The sequence below is a fragment of the Hemibagrus wyckioides genome, linkage group LG09 (assembly GCF_019097595.1).
Source record: "Hemibagrus wyckioides isolate EC202008001 linkage group LG09, SWU_Hwy_1.0, whole genome shotgun sequence".
NCBI lineage: Eukaryota > Metazoa > Chordata > Actinopteri > Siluriformes > Bagridae > Hemibagrus > Hemibagrus wyckioides.
Window position 1 is genome coordinate 9,716,356 of NC_080718.1, and position 15,414 is coordinate 9,731,769.

General features: G+C 36.8%; 1 protein-coding gene across 12 annotated transcripts in view; it reads right to left on the reverse strand.

The window, feature by feature from the left end:
- Window positions 1–15,414, reverse strand: part of LOC131359491 (ryanodine receptor 3) — a 164,620-nt gene that overhangs the window by 68,478 nt on the left and 80,728 nt on the right. For all 12 annotated transcript variants that reach the window (XM_058399395.1, XM_058399394.1, XM_058399396.1 and 9 more), the window contains 6 exons: window positions 13,848–13,952; window positions 8,990–9,093; window positions 5,741–5,824; window positions 5,245–5,404; window positions 4,478–4,625; window positions 2,972–3,174 (listed from right to left, as the gene is read on the reverse strand). In XM_058399395.1, the coding sequence (XP_058255378.1) occupies window positions 2,972–3,174; window positions 4,478–4,625; window positions 5,245–5,404; window positions 5,741–5,824; window positions 8,990–9,093; window positions 13,848–13,952 (804 nt within the window). The remainder of the gene's footprint in view (window positions 1–2,971; window positions 3,175–4,477; window positions 4,626–5,244; window positions 5,405–5,740; window positions 5,825–8,989; window positions 9,094–13,847; window positions 13,953–15,414) is intronic.

The window sequence follows — 15,414 nt, forward strand, 5'->3', positions numbered from 1 at the left end:
ATTCTACCAGATGCAAACACTAAGAAGGTGCTTGGGGAAATATACGTCTGCGAGTAAGTTACAGACTGCACAACCAGACGGCTTCTTAATCATTCCTGGGGATTTTAATCAGGCTAACCCCTAATTATCCTTACCTTAATTTCACTATAATATCAAGTCTGTAAACAGAGTAACGTGAAATGTTCGCTCTGTATTTGTCAGAGTAAGAGAATATCTGTGTGGTGTAAAATCACTAATTTCATAAACCTCCTCACAGACAAAGCACTTGCCTAAGGTTACAGGCATTTGGTCTCAAGACGGGAAATCCATTTCATCACAGGAACCTTTCATAATGCTTTCAGCATGTTTGATCACTCCCCAGGGGAAAGAAAATAGTGGAGAAGCTTCTAGACATCAAACAGGATTGGCAGGGTATGGAAAGCATCAGCAGTGAATCCACCATAAAGGCAAAGTTTCCCCAGTATGCAGGCAGTCCCTGGAAAATGAAGGACTTGATACCACTGAATGGCCCCCAGGCTTGCCTGACCTAATGGGACATTATGTTCCATTCCATCCGACGCCCCCAGGTTGCACCTCAGACTGTCCAGGAGCTGAGTGATGCCCTGGTCCAGATCTGGGAGGAAATACCCCGGGACACCATCCGTCGTCTCATTAGGAGCATGCATACAAGCACGTGGGGGCCATACAAACTACTAAATACCATTTTGATTTGCTGCAATAAAATTTCAGAAAAACGGACTAGCCTGCTGCATCATTTTTTCAAAATGTAAATAAAAGTGGGCAGATATGAATAGCGAAAACCAGATTTAACTTGGGAAATAAAATATCCCCCACTTTGTGCTAAGATGTGAAAATCTCACTGCACTGATTTCTGTATCTCCCAAATCAGGGCTGTGTATTAATTTATGCCCCAAAAAACTGCACAAACAAAAAATATTTGGCTTGAGCCCCACCATAGTGTAGCAACACATCAGCATTAATTAGCAAATTATGCTTGCATCAGCATGAAAAAAGCCCTCTTGTGGACTCAAGTATCAAGCAAGTCTCATTTACAGTGGATATAAAAAATCTACACACCCCAGGTAAAATGACAGATGAAATTTAAACTAAGAACTCTTTGTCCACCCTCAGTGTGAAATTGAAGCATATACAAAATTATGTGAAAAACTAATCAGAAACATTTTAGGAAAAATTGTAAAAATAATAAAAAAAAATTCAATAACCCATAATTATGCAAACCCTTTTATAGTTGGGGATGTGGTTGTGTTTAGATGGAAACAATCACTTTCAATCTCATGTTCAAAATTAAATTATTGTGATCAATAATTTGCAGGACAAAAGTTGCAGGACTTCTGTAGGATTTTCTTTAAGTCACACAAGCCATGGTCTGCAAAGAGCTCATATATGTATGGTATCTCACTTGTTGAAAGGTATGTATCAGAAGAGTTGTAAAAAAAAGAGCATTTTCAGAAACATGCACACTGTAAAAGATATAATGGAGAAAACTGTGACAAGACACAATGACAAGAACAGGATGTTCCTACAAATTTTTTTTAAAGAAAGAACAAGATAAAAAACTTACCAGGGACTTACAGGACAACCTGACATGTGCTGGTTACCCTCTGCATGTGTTAACATGCATCTCTCATATTCTTCACATGTCTAGTCTATGGGGTAGGGTGACTACATGGAAGCCCTTTCCACAAAAAAAATCCAACTGAATCCAACTGAATCCCCCCAAGCCACATGGCAAAATGTGTTATGGTCTGATGAGACCAATTCCCACAAGCGTAATAATTTCACAATCCCAAAACGTATATTTGTTTAGAAAAAAAAACACACACAAGTTCAGCATGGTGGTGGCAGCATCATGCTTTAGGCCTGCTTTTCTTCAGGCAGAATTGGGGCTTTTATTAAAGTGAAATTACTTGCTGATTTTAGTACAAAACCATAAGGTATTTGCTAGTAAGCTGAAAAGGAATTTCAATTTTGCAACATGACAGTGACCCAAAGAATACATCCACATCAACAAATGAATAGCTTAACTAAAAGAAAATCAATGTTTTTTAATGAGCTAGCCAGGGCCCAGAGCTGAATCCAACTAAAAATCTGTGGGGAGATCTGAAGTGGGCTGTGAATTTAATTATATTCATTCTTTCTGTAAAGAGTACAATATGTGGTTCGTACTTGGATTCTAATAAAATAATCATGTGCTCAACAGACAACATTTAGTGTTGATATTAGCCAAGACTTAAGTAATACAAACAGACTCAATACTCTGTTCTCATATGACCTAGTTGCAGTATAATTCATTTCTACATATCGCAACATTCTGTAATATCTCCAGATTCTTTGCAGATTTATTTTAGTTGCTAGAGCCAGTAAACTACAGACAAACTTGACTGTAACTGGCTATAACCAAGTATAACAGATGCTGAGCAGATGCTAACATATGGTAAAGTAACAGATACTATAAACATTAATAGTTGTGCTGTATCTTCCTTGTGTTCTTATTTGCTTTTACTTGTTGCGTCTATAGCATAGTTTGTTGTAGCTTATAGTAGCTTGTAGTTTGCAGTGCATTCTTGAATTCCCTTAGTTTTGTATTAGTCTCTATTTACTTTGATTTGTGTTTCTAATGTTTGACATTAACAATCAGGAATTCTACCATTTTGAAACCTCAATAAAGATTCAGTGTAATTAATTTCCATACACAAAATATGGTCTTTTAATATGGTACAGTACAAAAATATTTGCAAATAAAGACTACTTGATTCTTAACTTTTCAGGTACTGTAACTCCGGCAGTAGAATGTGAGTGTACTTTATAGATTAGATTATAGATAATCAGTTAATAATCAATTAATAAGTGAATCATTTGTATTAATGCAAATCTGTGTTTAGTAGAACTCTGCAACCTACATGCCATATCATGGGATATGTCTATAGTTAGATGTGAATCAAAAACTCACCTTATAACCATCAAAGACAAAGGCCTGATCATCTGTTCCCAGTTCCACATCGGGCCGCACACCTGGCCGAGCCCAACCGATCCTCATATCTCCTCCAGTCACCACCTCAAACTCAAAATACCACTTCCCTGTTTTCACTGCATACGTCCTCTCCAAACGGAAAAAGCGAATCTTATCGATGCTTAATCTCTCTACCACACAACCTGCATGCGGGGATAGAGAGCAAGAGAATTAGGAAATGCTGAACTGTCATGAAAATAAAACAGTGTTCGCTGTGATAGTGTTTGGCTAAGCTGATAGCTAGCTAGCTAATTATCTTAGTAACCATTGGCCATGTCATAGATAACATGACTGTCTTCTTAAATAATGCAAAAAAAAATGCAACAGTTCAGTCATGTACAGATTTCAAAACTGGTCAAAAGACCTTTTTTTTTTTACTTACATTTACACCATTTGGCAGATGCCCTTATCCAGTGCGACCTACAAAAGTGCTTTGAAGTCTCTAGCAATGAATACATCAATACTAGTTCTCTAGGTCACAAACTAAGAATACCATAGAGTCTAAAACTTTGTTGAAAGGAAACACAGCACTTTTTAAAAATATATCTAAACAAAGAAGAAAAAAAGCACTAGTTTAAGTATTTCAGGAAGATGTAGGTCTTATTTAATATTCCATGTTGATCTACATACAGTGGCAATTATCCATATCCAATTCACCTACTGAAATGTTTTTTTCGCAAGTGGAAGAAGCAAAGCTGCACACACATTACACTATGTAACATGATTTTTGTTCCTGGGTAGTGAATGACATTTTCCAATTACTCTTGATGGAAAATGATAAAAAATAGCCATTAAGCCACTTGAAGTTCGGGTTTGGGCTTTTAAGAGATCGAAAACCTCAAAATTAGCCCATTTTACTAAAACACCCAAAACTAACCCAAGCTTTCATAGCTAATATGGGTTTTTTCTCTTTATTTGGGTTACAAAGAATGGGGAAATAATACTTATTTCCCAGGAACAAGAAAAAAGTAAAAATTTGTTACATAGTGTTATTAATATTAAAAGACTATACCTGAAAATATAAACAAACAGCTAAATTAGAAATGCATGCTTTGATTTACTAGTGTCTAGATCTGCTAGTATCTGCTAGTGTCTAGAAAAATGCTGAGTAGCCTTAATTGCTTTTTATCACCTAACCAATCAGGCCGTAAATCATGAGGCAAATAAAACACATTGCATTCTCTACTTCTTGATTGTCAGGCTCTAATGCCAAAGTTAAACCACATAAACTCCTCCACTATTAATGAAAATTATTAATGAAAATTATTAATGAAATCAGGTGTGAATCACAGGTTTACAGTATTGCTGTAAAATGCATCACTGGCAAGCATTAATTACTAATAGGTATTTATGAAGCGGATAAAATACCAGCAGCATACAACTGCACATGACATTCTTGGTGTTTTAAATAACACACTGCTGATTAAACTTCCCTAAGGCACTCACCCCCCTCCTGGTCAGGAGGCTCAATGTTATAGCCGTAGCCAATTAGTGTACGGATGGCTTCACGCAGGCTGTCTCGGTTCGACTTCTTGGTGCGCTCATCAAGCAATGCATATGGCACAAGACGAGGATTGCGCTTGCTTTTCAGATCCTAAACATAGATAGAGAGGGGAGGGTTATGCAGTGTTATTTAGCTACTCTGCTCTGGGGGATAGCACTCTATACAGCTATGTTAACTTCCCAGGAATGGATTCAGCTCATTGAAAATTTAATTATCCATATATCCCTATTATTATTTCTTTGCTAACATTCTGCTCTACATTGCTGTTCTGTGGAAAATCTTTTACAGTTATAGTGAAGACAATTATAGTTTATATAGTTATATAGTTCATATAGTTTGTCTTGTTGCTGCAAAAACTGTTTTACATATACTGTACATATTCTGTGTATCATATTCTTGTGCTGTAGTTTTTCTCTCATATCTTATATTTGATTAATACTTGTGCTAAATGTAGTTTTAGTCTGGCAGTCGTTTTTGTCTTTTATGTTGCACAAAAACCTAGGATATTTTTTTTAATGGAATGACTAAAAAAGACTTCTTCTTTCATTCTTGTAATATGTACCCCCAAAGCCCAAAATATTTTTAAAAAATCTCAAGGTTTCATTAAAGGGGATTGGCAGACTTTAGTCTAATGGATTACTGTGTTAGACAAATGTATGTCCATAAATGTCAACAGAAAACACCAAATCAAAAGATCAACCTTTATTACCTGCTGTATGCCATAGGTCCAGCCCTGTTTAACCCGATCTTTGGCCCAAACGTTGTGTGCATTCTCAGCCAACTTGTCAACAAGCAGCTCTTGTGCGGGGCTTAGCTTCACTTCTGAAAGCTCCAGTGGCATGGGCTTATAACCATTAGACATCATGTAGCTTCAAGAAAGCATAGCAAAGATTGTTAAATTCAATATGCTATTCTCTAATGACCTAATGATTAGCCCTCTAATCAATATTACTAACAACTTAGTTTTCAGCTTTCTGATATTGTGGTCTGGTTTTAAGGTAAAACCATATATGCTCTGCAATAAACAAAGTGTACATAAGTGCACTAGACTCAAATGTTAGTTCATACATAGTGTATAATTAGTTCTTAGAATCTAACTAGTCTATGAATCACAACAGTTCCCTGGATTAATGCATTTTGCGGGTGTACTTTATCATCCACTAGCAGGTTAACACTTTAGCCACTGCTTTATGCAATAGACTTACTTCTTTGGAAGTTTCACTTTTTTCAGCTCCTCCTCGGCGTTGACATTGACCTGAACCACATGGCAGCCCAGAGCCAAAAGAGTCCTAAAGACACATCAGCCAGAGCTGCTGAGATATTATGCTGACATTGCTATATTTCAGGTGGGTTCCCAAACTATGGTTCAATTGATGGAGTGGGGTCATGTGAGAAACTCACTCATCTGCTCTTTTATTACTGAATTTTTTTTTTACTTATTAATAATAGAAGTATGAATACAGATTATGAAAGCAAATCTTGGCACATTTTAAAATGTCACATTGAAATAAGCCACATTTAAATTTACTATGTGTGTGATTGTATGAATTTGTTTTTGCCATCTTGACATACTGCACTAGCACAAAACCTCTGCCCTGTACATATACGTTGAATCTGCTGTTGCATCAAATTGCTTATATTTCTGTAGGATTTTAGACTGTTATTGAGCATTAACACTAATACATTTTACCATTACAATGAGTAAACATGTCATTTTTTTAAATCTCTCACCTTAAAACTTTCCAAAACGTTTAATGTACCAGTCTTGTCGACTTTTTTGATGATTAAATACTTTTGAATAATCAGCCCATCTTTTGGAAGCAGCTCATTAAAATGATCATGGCCATGTTAGAAATTTAAATACAATATAAATTTAAACATTCTATAGTTCTAAATGAAGACCTGATAGACAGGGATGTTTTGGCTCTGCCATCTATATGTGGCTTTTTATTCCTTGTGAACAATGGCACTTTGCATTGCTGCTGCTTCTTCACATGCACTCAAAATCATATATATATATATATATATATATATATATATATATATATATATATATATATATATATATATATATATATATATATATATACACATATATATATATATACACATATATATACACTATATTGCCAAAAGTATTCGCTCACCCATCCAAATAATCAGAATCAGGTGTTCCAATCACTTCCATGGCCACAGGTGTATAAAATCAAGCACCTAGGCATGCAGACTGTTTTTACAAACATTTGTGAAAGAATGGGTCGCTCTCAGGAGCTCAGTGAATTCCAGCGTGGAACTGTGATAGGATGCCACCTGTGCAACAAATCCAGTCGTGAAATTTCCTCACTCCTAAATATTCCACAGATAACTGTCAGCTGTATTATAAGAACGTGGAAGTGTTTGGGAACAACAGCAACTCAGCCACGAAGTGGTAGGCCACGTAAACTGACGGAGCGGGGTCAGCGGATGCTGAGGCACATAGTGCGAAGAGGTCGCCAACTTTCTGCAGAGTCAATCGCTACAGACCTCCAAACTTCATGTGGCCTTCAGATTAGCTCAAGAACAGTGCGCAGAGAGCTTCATGGAATGGGTTTCCATGGCCGAGCAGCTGCATCCAAGCCATACATCACCAAGTGCAATGCAAAGCGTCGGATGCAGTGGTGTAAAGCACGCCGCCACTGGACTCAGTGGAGCAGTGGAGACGCGTTCTCTGGAGTGACGAATCGCGCTTCTCCATCTGGCAATCTGATGGACGAGTCTGGGTTTGGCGGTTGCCAGGAGAACGGTACTTGTCTGACTGCATTGTGCCAAGTGTAAAGTTTGGTGGAGGGGGGATTATGGTGTGGGGTTGTTTTTCAGGAGCTGGGCTTGGCCCCTTAGTTCCAGTGAAAGGAACTCTGAATGCTTCAGCATACCAAGACATTTTGGACAATTCCATGCTCCCAACATTGTGGGAACAGTTTGGAGCTGGCCCCTTCCTCTTCCAACATGACTGTGCACCAGTGCACAAAGCAAGGTCCATAAAGACATGGATGACAGAGTCTGGTGTGGATGAACTTGACTGGCCTGCACAGAGTCCTGACCTCAACCCGATAGAACACCTTTGGGATGAATTAGAGCGGAGACTGAGAGCCAGGCCTTCTCGTCCAACATCAGTGTGCGACCTCACAAATGCGCTTCTGGAAGAATGGTCAAAAATTCCCATAAACACATTCCTAAACCTTGTGGACAGCCTTCCCAGAAGAGTTGAAGCTGTTATAGCTGCAAAGGGTGGACTGACGTCATATTGAACCCTATGGATTAGGAATGTGGATATGGATTGAATATGGATTGGGATGTCACTTAAGTTCATATGCGAGTCAAGGCAGGTGAGCGAATACTTTTGGCAATATAGTGTGTATATATATATATATATATGTATATATATATATATATATATATATATATATATATATATATATATATATATATATATATATATATATATATATATATATATATACACACACTATATTGCCAAAAGTTTTGGGACATCTGCCTTTACATGTACGTAGATGATCTTATGTGATGACATCCCATTCTTAATCCGTAGGGTTTAATATGAAGTTGGCCCACCCTTTGTAGCTATAACAGCTTCAACTCTTCTGGGAAGGCTTTCCACAAGGTTTAGGAGTGTGTTTATGGGAATTTTTGACCATTCCTCTAGAAGCGCATTTGTGAGGTCAGGCACTGATGTTGAACAAGAAGCCCTGGCTCACAGTCTCAGCTCTAATTCATCCCAATGGTGTTTTTCGGGTTGAAGTCAGGACTCTGTGCAGGCCAGTCAAATTGCTTTGGTCACTGGTGCACAGTTATGTTGGAACAGGAAGCGGTCATCCCCAAACTGTTTCCACAAAGTTGGGTGTTTGAAATTGTCCAAAATGTCTTGGTATGCTGAAGCATTAAGAGTTCCTTTCACTGGAACTAAGCGGCCAAGCCCAACAACTGTAAAACACCACCACATCATAATCCCCCCCTCCACCAAATTTTACACTTGGCACAATGCAGTCAGGCAAGTACCGTTCAGGCAAGAAGCGTGATTCATCACTCCAGAGAACACATCTCCACTGCTCTAGAGTCCAGTGGCAGCGTACTTTACCCATTCTTTCACAAATGTTTGTAGAAGCAGTCTGCATGCCTAGGTGCTTGATTTTATACACCTGTGGCCATGGAAGTGTTTGGAACACATGGAAAACATAAACTTGTTGTCCCAAAACATTTGACAATATAGTGTATTTTATCATTTTACTTACTTAGAAAATACTTCTATGCACGAGATACCTTATATACTCTTACACCAATTTTAGAAGACATAACCTGATCAGCTTGTTTGTTTTTAGCTTTATCTCATACCTTTAAAGCAAGTTGACATGTGAATGGCATGTAAACACATTCATCCACACCCACAGAGGTCTTACTTTAATGTCTCTGTTGACATCTGCAGGTTGTAATTCTTCTCTGTTTCAGGCAGCTTTGAGAAATCCACCAGGCAGGGGTGCTGCCTTTTATTATCATCCCTTATCTGAGGAAGGACAGCACATAAATCATTATGACAAATCGGATCAACTGTTAAAAATTGGCATGGAAAAAAGATGCATGTGGCAAACAGCAAAACAATGGGATTGTAATGTCAGCCATAGCAACCCTGAAACTGACTGTAGATTGCTATAAAGAGAGAGAAGAAAAGCACAATGAATATTACTCAAAGACACACACACATAGATTTGGGAAGAAGTAATGGATTTCATGTAATGTAGAGGAATCATGGTCTGGAAAATTAATGCCCTGGTTTACTAAAATCTTGTGTGTGTAAAAAACACCATGCAAAAACATGCAAGCTTATTTATCTGGATTTATGGAGGACTGCATATACCATATAAGCAAAATAGCAGAATCTTGTCCATTCTGCAACTGGAAAAAGTAAAAAAATAGAGGATGCTAATCATTCAAATAGATTATCATCCACAATTCAATTAACTGCAGCCTGAAAGTCACTTTGGCAATAATAATTGCCTACCCTAAGGGTAGTTATTAAATTTATGCATGCTTATTTCTGGTTTTTAACGACAAACTAAAGCAATTGCTTTATTAAATGATAAGTGTTTTAAAAGCTTCTCAAAATCATACTTTAATGTTACCAGAGTACATGTTGATTTTATATTACAGTTTTTCCCAGTTGTTTACACACATTTGCAAAGTCTTTGGTCCATTGTTCCTTAAACACAATACGCAAAACCACAAAACCAACAAAGAAATGCACAGATCTAGCAAAAAAATGCATTCAAACTGTTTTAACTCTTTCTAAAATGTTTTCTGCAGCAAAATGACACACACACACACACATGTTGTATGAACGCACAAAACCCTGCTATGAATATCCCATCTTTCTGTGTTCCAAAACACTGTATTTCAAAACACTTGTGTTTTGTATGTAACACTTTCCATAACCACCTGGAGAAAACCAAAAGAAACATTCAGTAAGATAAATGGTTTTCTGCACCAAAATAATATATGAAAGAGGCTCATTGGTTCAAAAATCTACACATAAAAAAGCAAAAACACATGCAAAATGTTAGAAAAAGAAATCAGGCAATTGTCCTTCCTTGTCCTCATCCTCATCCTCCTCTTACTCATCTGATTCTTTCACCTTTAGCTTTTCCTTTACCAATGACTTCCATTGTCCTTCAAAACAGGAGAGATAATTTATGGCCTTTTATTGTGCTAACGCTCTGATTTCTAATTGAACAATTCAGCAACAACTGCTTACACCTGTGAGGAGTGTGTAGTTTATACAGCTTGCCATTGTGCTTCCCAAAAGGACTGAAGAGATTTTAATTTTGATTTTAATTAATTTTGATCCAATTTTAGTGTGCAAACAATTGGAAAAAAAAACTGTTCAGTGCAAATATTTGCCTCAGTCTCACTTTTGATTCTGACAGAATTCAAAGGGCCTTTGAAAAGAATTTTATTTGCAGATACCTTAAGAACTGAACATACAATTATGTTTTTTCTTTTTTTCTATTTGACTTATACTGGATAGTTTTTAGATATCCCTCACAGCCCTTAAATTTTAGATTCAGTTAATTCTCCTGGGAGATTATCAGAGATCTTGAGTTTGCAACAGCTATGTTGAACAATTTGAACATAATTCGTTATTTCAGTATTTTTATTTCCTTCAAGCTTGCACAAAACACATTAATATATTGTAATTACTATACAAAGACTCTACAAATTAGGGCTCCTTAATTGGCATCTTAGTAAATCAGGGCCTACGTGCATATGCAGGGACTAAGTGCAAAAGAATGAACAGTTCTTCTTTAACACATATGTTACTATTACTAACTGCTGGGAAATGACTCAGTAAGCATGAGTGGAGTAGTTCACCCTTAACTAAGCAGCAATTACATCTTACATAAGCAGTAGAGTTATATCCTTTCCCAATTGATATGTTAGTCTCACCCTTCTCTTTTACTAACTTATACCTTGCTAATTACTGACAGGTTTCATTCTTTAGTAGTTCATGATGATTTGGAACAGCGTTATAATGTGAATCACATGGAAACTATTTACTATGTGAAAGTAATTACTTATCAATGACTGAAATGCTACTGTTTTGTCAATTTTATTGATCATTTGTGCAGTATGTCAGACATACTGTATGTACTGGCTCAAATAAACTGTTCACATAACACACACACACAAACACAAACACACAAAAAATAGCCAGGCCTTTTTAACAGCACACTTAAATTCAATAACTAAAATACAATGTACATAATGGGGGAAGAAATTAATTCTTTATACAGTATGTGTTACACTCTATACTCAAGTTGATGTCAAATGTCCAACTGTAAAGTGAATGGAAGTGAAGTCATTTAGTGACACTATATATATTTATAGGCTGTTTAGGAGGCCAATAGCCTGCAGTTAACATGCTACCCAGGTAAAAATGCTCCGGAAACACTTGCCAGATGGCAAAGTATTTTGTGAGCTTTTCTCAGGCCCCATGTCCGGTGGACATCTTGAATGGCTTGGATTTTGTTGACTTTATGAGTTCTGTTAATTTGACCACTCTCTGGGAAGTCGGCAGAGCAGATGCTATACCATACACCTAGGCAGGATGCTCTCTAGAGTACAGTGGGAGAAGTGGGTGAGGCTTTTAAGAATCAGTCCAACCTTTGTCAGCTTCAGGCAGGCAGACCTTGTGATTGTTGCGGTGTGGTCGGACAAGGTGAGCTTGTTGGAAAAGTGAAGACCAAGGGATTTGAAGTTTCAGAGTCTTTCCAAAGCAGCTACTTCGAGATGTAATAGTGTGTGTACTTGTTTACAGCTTTCTTTCGTTTTGCTGATGTTAAGAAAAAGGCTCTTGTTGTGCAACCACTTTATGGGATGCCAGTCAACTGCAGTGGCGTTATGTTACAGTAGGGGCGTGGCCAGGCACCCAGTGTGTGAATGGATGGTGGGGTGGTTTGAAAGAGCTGTATTAATGACTGTTCTGTGTTACAGTGAGTAGTTAAGATAAAAGGGAATAAATTAAACCCAGTTTTCTTTGTGACACACCTGTCTCCCATTACGTTATTCATGTGGCCATTTCCTCATTACAGTAGGCCTATATAAATAATACATTTGGAAAATTTAGGTCAAGGTGGTTAAGGGTTGAGGTCACAGAAAATGCATTATTAAATTAACCCGTAGATCTCCATTCGGAAGATGAGACTCAGAAATTGTCCCATATTCATCCCAGTGAAAACCAGTATTTATCAGTAGTTATTATTAAGTTAATAGAAGTAGTTATTAAGTAATTAGTGAATTATCGCATGCAAGTTACTAACTCCAAGCATTCTTACTGAGTAATGAATTAGTAATGCTGAGTAGGTACAGTAACCTTAGTGTTAATGCAGGACTAGTCATTCATTCCCGCATAGTCTTTGCACAGTAACCATGAACAGCATTGTACAAGTTACCAGCATTGATTTTTTTAAAACTCTGACATGCTTTAAAAATACAGATTAATTTTCTATTTATGGTAAATTTATCTTTAGTAGAAGCCTAATTCCATGGTTAGTTTTTTTCTTTTCTTTTTTTTTTTTTTAATGTAGACCTTTTTGCAAATAGAGCATCACTGCTGGACATAGAGGAGAAGCTGCATGTCTACAGAAATATAAGGATGCTCCCATGATACCCTGATAATGTAAAGCCATCACCAACTGTGCCAGATGCATTTACATTTTGATCTCAGTTCTCCAGCCAATGCTACATCTCCACAAAGTTAAAAAGGTCTCATTAAAAACAAATATAAAATCCTGCCCACAACAGCTGGACCTCGATGATGGCAGATTAATTAGTGAAGAGCTTGACCTGACATAACGGTCGCTCTTGGTCCCAATTGAGGACTCATTTAAAATAGAGTGAGGAACAAAAAAAACTGGCCTGAGTACAAAAAGAGACTCATTGATTTTCAGGGCTTAGGAGAAGGAAATCAAGGAGAATGTACATAGAAATATGATCAATATAAGATAACATATTAATCATATTTATAGTACATACATACAAGTGCTGGGTTACTGATGATGATTTTGTCTTAAAGGGCATACTGTGGACTTACAGCCATTTATAGATTATTATCTATAACCATAGAAGATTATACATAGTTACCTGTTTCATAAATGATTAAGGTCTGGCTTTACAGACAGAAATTAATCAGTCTGAACTGAATTAATTATATAGGAATACTTACACTAAATTCTAAATGGGTGGTGGAAAATGCTGAAGGTGCTGAAACACTGACACGGCAAGTGTAATTCCTGCAGCAAATATGTGCTGTTACCCATTCAGCCCTTTAATCTGAGTTAAATCAATCATATTTTAAAGCAAAATCAATCATACCCAACGTGGGAGAAATGACCATACTGAGTAATCCGGAACATATGGAAATTAAAATGGAGTAGATGATTTCAATTGCACAATGAACCAAAATCTTTTTTCACTTACCCTCTGTTTAATTTGATCAGCAAATTATAAAAGAGAAAGCAAAGTGAAGCACTGAACAAGCTTTGGCTAATATAAATATGACCATTTAAAAATTCAAATTAAGAATCTGATCTGTAGAATCTGAAAGGTTTCAGTGGTATTCGCTTGAAATATTGGTGTGGATGAAATCTGAGTGTATCATAATGTGTCTGACCTGCTCAGAACTAAAATGTATGGTTGTGTGTTAAAATGGTATGGGCTATGTGCTATCTGTGGACTGTTGAATTTTTTTTAAAAAAGTTGTACCTTGCCATAAGTCCAGCCCAGTTCAATCTTGTTAATGGCCCATAGTTCATGGATGTTCTCAGCCAGCCTGTCACGAACTTTCTCCAGGTGAGGAGGCATGACAATCTGTGACATAAAAAGGGTTTACAATGAGCCATTTGTCATTTGTTACTTACTTTTTAAACTATTATTATAAAAAGAGACAATTTATCATCTAATCATCTAAACATATACATATATATATATACACACAGCTCTGGAAAAAAAAAAAAAGAGAGCACTGGCCAATCTCCAGATTTGAACCCTACTGAAAACCTCTGGAATGTCATCAAGAGGAAGATGGATGGTCACAAACCATCAAGCAAAGCTGAGCTGTTTGCTTTTTGGTATAAAGTTACCCAACAGCAATGTGAAAAACTGGTGGAGAGCATGGAGCCAAAACGCATGCAAATCGGGGTTATTCCACCAAATTCTGATTTCTTAATGTTATTTAGCCAAAGCATTAACACAATTTCTTTACAAATTATTTGCATTTTGTTTTATTTGAGTTATTAAAGCTCTGCAAATGCTGCATGATCTTGGGTTATTTTGATGTATTGTCATTTCCTTTAAATATACACTCTAAATAATAATAGTTATATTTTGAATTTATGAGAAATATTGTCAGCAGTTCACAAAAAATGAAACAAAACTGTTCATCTCACCAATACATGCACCTGGAAGAAAAGAACATAAGAAACTCATTATTTTGCAGCGGTCTCTTATTTTTTTTCTGAACAGTTGATATTATATGTATATCAGTGGTGGACCGTCAGGGCCAGCAAGGCCTTCTCTCCTAAGTGATCTCTCCAGATCACTGCCTAAACAGCAGTGATCTGAATCACTTGACTTGCATGTTAATATATTTAAAATATTTTTCCATGAATGTGTATTAAATTATTCCCAATAGTCTATTCTCTACATTTCATAGCTTTTCTCTTGGTTACGCTGCTTCCAGTTGCGTATATTTATGATAAGAGTATTTATCCAATCATATTTCAGCTAGTGGCTGACATCATGTGTTGCCCGGCCTTCAGAATCAATAGTGCAGGCGCCCGTAGCTTAAAATAAGTGGCAATGAAACTGTTCCATTAACCAATCCGATTACGAGTTGGCATCACTGGGGCCATCTAGCAGGCATACGATTACATCAGGAATTGCACGTCTTTTGATTGGATAATTGGAGTAGTCAGAGGCAGAGAACCGCACAAACTAAATAAAATATATATTTTAACTCACAATGGCTGACAGAGGAGAAGAAATCGATTTGGTCTCAGACATCCTTACAAACTTTTCAAGAAAATCCTTTTGATTCTTCAAAATAGTTGGTAAGCTTTTCAAGAACCATTTATGCTTTTGGGTTTTCTTTTTTCTGGGTTTTCAGTTTGCCTTCATTCCAGATCCCCGGGGTGGGCTGTGGGTTTTTTTTTTTTTTGCTGCAGTGAAAGGAAACTTGTGAGACTGAATTGTGTTAATTTGTTTTTTTGCTATATGTAATGTCATTTTATTCATGTTTGCTACAAGAGCCTGTGACACAACGCACTGTTAT